This window comes from Impatiens glandulifera, chromosome 4 (assembly GCF_907164915.1).
Source record: "Impatiens glandulifera chromosome 4, dImpGla2.1, whole genome shotgun sequence".
NCBI classification, from domain to species: Eukaryota; Viridiplantae; Streptophyta; class Magnoliopsida; order Ericales; family Balsaminaceae; genus Impatiens; species Impatiens glandulifera.
In genome coordinates, this window is record NC_061865.1 from 44,627,359 (window position 1) to 44,636,390 (window position 9,032).

At 27.5% G+C, this 9,032-nt stretch overlaps 1 protein-coding gene across 4 annotated transcripts; it reads right to left on the reverse strand.

The window, feature by feature from the left end:
- Nucleotides 1-3,445: 3,445 nt before the first annotated feature.
- LOC124934344 (trehalose-phosphate phosphatase A-like) lies at nucleotides 3,446-8,411 on the reverse strand. 4 transcript variants are annotated; one of them, XM_047474867.1, is made up of 15 exons: nucleotides 8,257-8,411; nucleotides 8,107-8,180; nucleotides 6,739-6,774; nucleotides 6,564-6,651; nucleotides 6,213-6,430; nucleotides 5,764-5,904; nucleotides 5,574-5,645; nucleotides 4,965-5,093; nucleotides 4,818-4,874; nucleotides 4,628-4,729; nucleotides 4,470-4,547; nucleotides 4,319-4,388; nucleotides 4,161-4,231; nucleotides 3,877-3,969; nucleotides 3,446-3,750 (listed from the first exon to the last, which is right to left on the reverse strand). In XM_047474867.1, exons 5-15 carry the CDS (start codon nucleotides 6,423-6,425, stop codon nucleotides 3,697-3,699), a joined length of 1,080 nt encoding a protein of 359 aa, XP_047330823.1. In that variant the 5' UTR covers nucleotides 6,426-6,430; nucleotides 6,564-6,651; nucleotides 6,739-6,774; nucleotides 8,107-8,180; nucleotides 8,257-8,411; the 3' UTR covers nucleotides 3,446-3,696. The 4 variants fall into 4 exon arrangements, with proteins under 4 accessions (XP_047330823.1, XP_047330824.1, XP_047330821.1 ...); XM_047474868.1 differs by having other exon boundaries at nucleotides 6,564-6,659; XM_047474865.1 differs by having other exon boundaries at nucleotides 6,213-6,651.
- Nucleotides 8,412-9,032: the final 621 nt, after the last annotated feature.

Consider the following 9,032-nt stretch of genomic DNA (forward strand, 5'->3'; position numbering starts at 1 on the left):
TTTAGTTGCCAAAATAGGAAGATTTGACTCCATTTAATTTCTTTTAAAATATTTTGACCACATGTAGGGAGATTATGGATAAAATTATAGAATTTTCTAATTTGATTTTTTTTTAATTTATTCACGAAATATGTTCATCCTTTTTATTTTGATGATTAATTTGATCATATTTTGGAATTTAGAGTGAACTTAACCAGAATAAAATAGTATGCATATTTTAAAAAATGAGAGGCATTTCTTTTTACAAATACACTATAATTTTACTCTTTTCTCTCCAATTGAAGAGATTGCAACCTATCTAATTTCATATATTTGAGGACTAATTTGATCTCACCAAAGTATATGGGTTAAATTAAACATGAAGTAAAATTTAAGGGCTAATATGTGTTTTGCTCACATGTTTAGTTTGACACTATTTCTTTCTATTTTATTTTTGTACTTAAGATATGTTTTTCTAAGCCTTTATTTATTAAGATTGCATAATTTTGACATTTTTGTTACATATATAACCAAAAAAAAAACAATAAAATAAAAGACATTATTAATAAGAGTAATAATAGGAAAAACAAAATTTTGTAGAAAATGAGGCAGCGATGATGTGTACATTTTACCTAAAAAATAGGACACCTAACATTTTGTATTTCTTTATAATATAAAGATTACATGTTATCATAAAAGCATTTAATATTTTCTCACTTTTTAATGGTTTAATATTTAAAAATATTATTTAATATTTTATCTCTCTTTAATATTTTATTATTAAATTACTGTAAATAATATTTTAAAATTATAAATATATATATATATATTTTATATATTTTATAATTTTAAATGTATTATTAAATATTTTTGTTATTATTCATTTTATTTAAAATTAGACGGCTATGAGAAAAAAATTTAATCATTAAGATAATACAATTCAAATCATAAAATACTAATATTCAAGATAAATATAACTCAAACTATGAATTATTAACATTATAGATAATAAAAAACATTTAGAAATAAAAATTAATAATATGATAGTATAAAAGATAATATATAACACTATGAGTTAGTTAACTATAATTAATTGAGTTTATAATACATTTCATAAAAAAATTGTAATATGGAAGAAGAAAAAACATTTTAAAGAGAACAAAGAGTTTGAATAAATAAATATATATTTATATATTTTATTAAATTGATTTATTTATTTTTTCTTTCATTACTAATTTTAAAATAAATAAATAAATAAATTATTAACCGCAAATATAACTCATTCAAAAAATAATTAAGAATTTTATATTCTCTTAAATATATATTTATTAAATATAATATAATATTTTAATATATATATTGTTATATATATATATATATATATATATATATTGTTTGATTTATTATTATCTCTATTATTACTCTAATAATTATATAAATAAATATGTTAAAGTAACCAAATATGTAAACATATATTTACAAATTAACTAGAGAGATAAATTATTAAATGAGAGATAAAAAAAATATAAATTATTAATGGAGAGAAGAGATAAATAAGCCTTTTAATTTATGTTTAATCATTAAGTTAGTTATCCTTCCACATCATTTGTTTTCATATCATTACTCTATTAATAAATAAATAGATGGTTTTAATATATTAGTTAGAAAGTATGACTTGAAATTTTCAATTTTATTTATTTTTTTGAAAATATATAAAAAAAAAATATTTGTTTATGGGATAATGGAAATGGAAACATCTTTCAACAATAAAGAAAAAAAATTTAAAAATAGTACCAAATTAATAAAAATTAATAATAATTAGTTAGTTATCTAATCCTTAATAAAATAACATCATAGTTTTCTTTAAAAAAGTCCCCTCAACGGTAACACATTTTTTTATGCAAGGCAATGCATTACCAATTCATTAATCCAACTCTTCCTTTCACATAACAATCAATATTTTAAGGTTATATTATTAATTATTTATTTAAAAGATTAATAACACAAAGAAATGAACATTGAAAGTGACAAATTGAATTAGTTGTGTTCAATTCTTGGTTATATATTTAAATCTTATTTACTATACCTCTTTTATTTTGAGATTTTATTTCCTAAAAAATTGTTAGTATTCAGACATTTAGAACAACTAATTTCAAGTATAGTAGTTATAGACAACTTGTATAAATATTTAAATTAAGATATAAGTTTTGATTTTCTTGTAAAAATTAAATTTATTATACAGATTTGTCTCTTTATAATTATTGTTATTATTTTTTATATTAGTAATATTATCTGGTATTAATTCTATTTAGTTAATTTAATATTAATAATAAAATTATATTTAATTGGTCCAAAATATATATAAAAAAATGAACTTTGAGAAAAAAATATATATAAGTTGATTTCAATGATTAATGAACTATATTGTTAAACAAATTAAAAAAATTAAAAATGTTAAAACTATATCATCCCAAAAAAATATTAAAACAAAATGTTATTTAATTATTTATTTATAGATTCATCAAGATTGTCATAGATATTAAATTGACAAAAATATTAATTAGTCTTCTACGCTTAATATGTAAGGTCATATATGTGTCTAAGACAGAATGTATGTTTTTATTTTGTAGTGTTTTGATATGAGTTTCAAACTAATTAATATGGCATAGATTGAAATTTTATAAATCAAAACTAAAATTTATTGATAATCATTAAATTAAAAAAAAAAAATTGTATAAGAAAAGGGGACACGTGTAGAAGTATTGTAAGCCGACCAGAACAAATGAGAATACTAAAGAAGGCCCTAGAATTATCTACATGTCTCTTTCAGCTACTATTATTATCTATATATACACTTTCTATCGTCACTCTTCAATATCATTCCTAAGCATTTTTACAAACAATTTCTATTGTTCGTCAATCAGAAAAGAATATATCATCCAATTTATTAATTAATGGCGCTAATTCCAAGCATTTTCAGCGGTCCTAGGAGCAACGACCCCTTTTCAAGTCTCGACATCTTCGAGGGTTTCCCTTTCTCGAGTTCCTTTCTCTTATAATTAGGTTTTACTTATTTTTTATTATAAACAGTTTTGATTTGAATGTTGGTAGTTATCTTATATCTTTTGTATTAGTTCATTCAACTTTATTAATAAACTTAAATTGATATTGAAGTTTATACCTTAGTTTGAAAACTTACCTTAGTCTATCATGGGCAAAGGAATTAAATTTCCTAAAAAATAAAACAATTTTAACAATATTTACAAATCCTTTTAAAACTTCTGTAATTGTGAATAATTGTCAAACTCAAAACAAAAGGCATGCTAAGTGGCCAGTGATTAAATGGGCATCTATATTAAATGTCAATTCTTAAACCAATAATAAAATAAGCTAGAAAAATTACACATTTAAAATACCAGTTCATAGAATAAAAAATGATGTTTTCCAATTTATAAACCCACCAATGGAATCAAATAAATAGATAAAATTTGGACCAAGACAGAAAAAGAATGTACAAAAATGTTGTTTGTAGCAAGTATTAAACTCAAGAGTCTCTCTGCATGGGAGCTTTTTTTTTATATGTTTTTAAGAAACTTAGATAGCCATAAAAACTGTATTAATAAATAAATAAATAAATATGCTCCTAATGTTTACTTTTGTTTTATATTCTTCCCTCTCTGTGCCTTCTTCTTCTATGTAGTATTTATTATACTTTACTTATAGTGCACTTAGCTTCTTCCATGCTGCCAGTGATTTCAGAAACTCCATTACCTACAATCAATCAAAACCATGCTTAGTTATGATTATAATCGAATTTTCTTTTCTTCATTCCCTTCTTTTTCATGTAATTTATAAGATTTTTTGTTTGGGTAAGGAAATATATATATACATGCATACCTCTGATGGGTCTTTGAGGGAGTAAGAAGCATTACTTTCCTTAGGCACAGAAGAGACCAATATCCCATAACCGCGTTTTCCTTCTCTTAAAACCTACACAAACCATAATAAGAAATAAATAGTTATGTCTCCATGATCTATCATGAGAAATATTTACTATCCACAAAGAGGAAGAAACTGAAGTCTTTGTCTGAAGAAATAGCAGATGTATATGGAAATCAAGATAAGCTTTTTCAACTTCCCAAGATGATACCGAGAAGAAATCAAGATATTCTCTGTATTACCTTAAATGCATCTTCGTCTGTTCTATCATCGCCGATATAAATAGGCAACACGTCATCACGGTCATTTAACCCTGTTTCAGTTTTAACTATTTTCAGAAAGAAATAAAAAAAATATACTTAAAATTGTATTATTTAATATAAGTATAGATGATACTAACCAAGTGATTCAAGTAAAAACTCAACAGCTTTACCCTTGTCCCAATCTAGTACTGGCCGGATCTCTAGAACCTGAACAGAAGAAAGTCAAGTTATAAGCCGTAAACATCACCATGATCTTTAAAATAATGCTTTGATTTGACAAATACAAACCTTGCGCCCATGAGTTAACCGCAGGCGAGGATAGTCTTCCAAAATTTCTTGGACACGTTGTGCGACTGCTGCCCAGTTCTTCAACCACCATAAAAAAGAGAATAATAAAGAGATTATCTCCCATTATCTTAACAATAAAAACTATAAACTTGCAATACCTTCTGATCAACATTGCGGTAGTGTACAGAAACGCAGAATTTGTTGTTCTCTACTTTTGATCCTTCAATCTCCTCTGTAATCTCAACAAGAGACCTAAGTACCTATATACATGTAGTAAGAAAAAATGATCACAATACTATGTTCTCGAGAGGAAATACAATTAAAATGATATATATATATAGTCCCCACCTCATCAATCATAGGTAGGAATTCACTGGCTGGCTGAAACAAGTTCACTTCTTTGGCCTAGAAATAAGAAGAGAAAATCGACAGAATCAGAACGAGAAGAAAGACAGTTTTAAATGAAACAATATATTATAAGTTAAACTTTAAGACCTGCTTGTTGCAAGATCTACTGCACTCTGGAGGAAGCAATTTGGAGGAAGCAGACTTAAACGGAGCCTTAATGTCCATTCCATGACTACCTGCATAATACAGTTCAGGTAGCCCAACAAATTCGTATACCTAAACATGAAAAATAACAGCACATTAAAGATGGAATAAAATCTTAGTTTGGGAAGATTATAAATGAAAGATGTATCAAATAATAAACCTCTGAACTTTATACTCTAACTGAATTATAATAAAATAAGAGTATGTGAAAACATAGTAATTGGTTCTGTACAAAATAATGAGAACAGGTTAGTTCAAAAAATATAACCATTTTAATCAGTAGCTTATCAATTTTATAATTATTTATCAAATAAAAAATGAAGTACAGGGTTAAGTGTTTAACTAAATATCTCCTGTCATATTTTTTAAGGGTGAAGATGGATCTTTTACTACTTTCCAATTTTTTAGTGGAGTTAAATGTTTCCATTTAATTTGGATTAGTTTGAACAAAATGACTAGTTATTGATCTGATTTGAACAAAATTGAAGCTTAGAGGTTGGGTTTCCGGCACACAAACGACAAATCAATAAATTAGTTCAGGTAGGTAGGTACCTTGTCACGGCTACGACCACTGATTATTGCAGTGGGGAACAATTTTGCCACATTTCTGACTGTAGAACGCATCTGAAAGTAAGTGGTAATTTGGTTAAGCACTTGACATTGAAATAAATAATGAATCTCTAATATATATATATATATATATATTGAGAGAGAGAGAGAGAAGATAAACGTTAATGCTTACAGCAGGAGACATGACAGCACAGTCTGGATTGTCCACAATAGGAGAAAGTGTCCCATCATAATCAAGAAACAGTGCTATAATCTTTCCCTTTGCATGGTTAGTTATCTGCTCAAAACATCCAATGGCTGAAGGATACTTGAGCTGCAAAACCCAAAGATATATATATCAAAACCAGCCATGATAGGTATAATCCTCATTTAAAAAAAAGGCTGGTTTGATGGAATAATCACTTATCCCATCATCAATCACTTTGTCAATCAAATAATCAGCTAAAATACCCTTACCTTGTTTTTCTTATAACATTTTCAAATATTATACACAAAGATATTTTAGTCATTTATTCAGATAACCCAATTTTTTTATCAAACAATATTTGTTCAAAAAGTTGGAATTATATCCAAAAATAAAAACTACAACCAAGCTCTAAGGGTAGCAGCATAGTTACTGACCTTCCAGTTGGAGTAAACAGCATCAGTATCTAGAGAAACCATGCCAATTTTCCTATGAGTGGGAGATGAGGATTTCATAGCATCCATCCATGAGTTGGACCAATCAAGTCCAGCAGGCTTTTTCCTAGGAACGTTTAAGAATAGTCCATGGGGAAAAACTGCTCCCAGTGGTGAGAACTGGTTAGTGTGGATTCCTAATCCAGCTGAATTCATCGGTGCTGAATCAGTGAGTACAGGAGAATTATGATTTGATTTTAGGTCCATTGCTTTCCCAAGTTCGACAAATGTAACAGAATGCTTTGATGGAAGCAAAATATTAGCTAAGAGAATTCCAACTTTCACAAAAGCTACCTATCCAACCCTCTTGTCAATGAAAAACCACCGCTTCAGAGTTTTCTTCTCACTACTTGTTGTAATGCAGTCCATCAATCAAAAACTCCTGAAAATCTAAAAACATGACAACTTTTTACCAATATCCCCCGATAGCAGTTAATATAGCCAAAATGGAAGCAAGAGTTGGTCTTACGTGTGGTCGGTCATTTCAATGTAAGGTGTAATTGATCTGCACAAAGGAAAAGGAATTTTATATGTAAAAACTGTATAACTTCCTGAATTGCTTACCAATGACCCAGTAAAACAGTGGTTCAAATAGTATCCAAACAAAAACTTGACATAATCTTAATTATTTAAAATCACTTGTAACTCACAGTTAAATAACTAGACATAAGGAGAAAAGGGAAATTTGTATATAACAATTCTTTCGAACGGGTCAAAGTTACTCAAGTAATAATAAAGGAGAAAAAATACACAAACTGTACTAATAAGGAACAAAATCAACCGTCTGTTAAATTAAATGAATTAATAGTTCCATTTACAAAGGCATAAATCCAAATCCATCCATAATTTGTCCATTTGGCAATAGGACAACAAAGATAAGCTTTAGAAAGCTGTCAGTTAAAGGAAACTTTTTATTACTCTAACCTTACAATTAAAATTTTTGACATAATATTTAGAAATATCTTGCACAGATAAGATGACATTTACATTGGATGTGAAAACTGAGCCCACATCACAATTGTGACATACACTTCCAGCTCAATCAAAGAAAAATAATAATCAATGTAAGGGGTACCTGTCTGGTGGTTGAGAAAATACAGCAATAACCCAAGGTCCAAAACATATAAGTCAACTCAAACCTATTCTCTGTAGAATAGTTGTTGCTTAGTTTGGCTTGACTTGTTCAATTGGAGGTTTTGAAATGTACAGGTAAGGTAAAATGATTCAAACTACCAGTTCTTAAACAAGCATATAATTTAAGCTCAGATAAAAAAGATGGTCATTTTTTTCATAATCACGAGTAATTACCACCTAAAATTATCGAGAAACGGAGATAAATAGCATATTAACTCTTAATAAATGAAGATACAAACACAAATCATATAATCACATCTCAATGAAATCATCTTATGAGTATCAAATTGCTTTGCTCGTCAATTTTTAGTGGTTTTAGAGAAATTTTCCAACAGGGATATGATAGGTTCAATTTCAGAGCATAGAGAGGAAACCGTGCTAAAACACATCCTGTTTTACGGTGCTAATGTAGGGAAACTAACAAGAACGATCCAGAAACCTTTTGGAGATAGATCTACCATGGTAAGTAGTACCTAGCTCCGATGTATATCGACAACTCAACTGTTGATCGACACCTAGTTCATGTAAAATCATTACTAAATACTCGTCTCATACATATCCTTAATCTCAACCGAAAAGAACCATATTCAGAGAAAATAATTTCCATCAAATAACATAAAGCGCATTCCTCGTAGATCCACAAATTATACCATGCTCGACTATCAACACGCACACAAACACACACACAAAGAGAAAGAGAAACCTGTTCACGGGAGGCTCCAATCCAAAATCGCGAATATATTCACACTTCAGAAATGCAATAAAATGAAGAAAAACCTTCAATACAGAAAAGAAGAATCATCAAAACATGTAAAAATTGCATAAATATAGTATGAGACGGAGAGAGCATTACCTTTCGAAAGACGAAAGAAGACAGGAAACAAGAACGAAAACCCTAGGAAATGCAAAGACAGGGATATGGGATATAGATACAAGATTTATATGTATAAGCAAAAAACGAGAAGAGGAACTGGTTGCCTGAGAACTAGAGAGAGAAACAAAGAGAGGAGTTACAAGAAGAAGAGAGATGGTTCATTAAAATAAGGTTATATTTTGACCGAAACAAAAGGAAAAGGTTTTGAAAAAAATAAATGTTTTGCCATTTTTTTTTTTCAACACGCTACGAGATAGCGCGTGCAAACCTTTTTATTAATGTCGGTATTATGTATAGGGCTTGTTTGATGTAGGGTATATCATTTATTTATGTATAGCTTTAATGATAATTCAATATGGGTTTAATCAATGTTTCTTAAAATAGAAAATTTTAGATTCTCAATTTTCTGTTTGTTTTTAGGACATGATTTAATTCTATGGATGATATTTATTAGAAGTCCCAATTTTGTGTGATGTTTTAAGTCATAGGACAAAGTTCTTTCCCATGTGGATCTCAAATGTATATGAGTCAATTTCTATAGCTGGATATAATATTTAAATATATGTAATTCATTATTTTATCATTTGTAAACACAATTAAATATATAATATTATAAATATATTAATTTATTTTTTATATTTTTATAAAAATTTATAAGCTTGTTTTTATATTAACATGAATTTTTAATATATTATATAAAAATATTATTTAATCATAAAATATATTGTTTTTAAAGATTACCCGAAATAAAATAT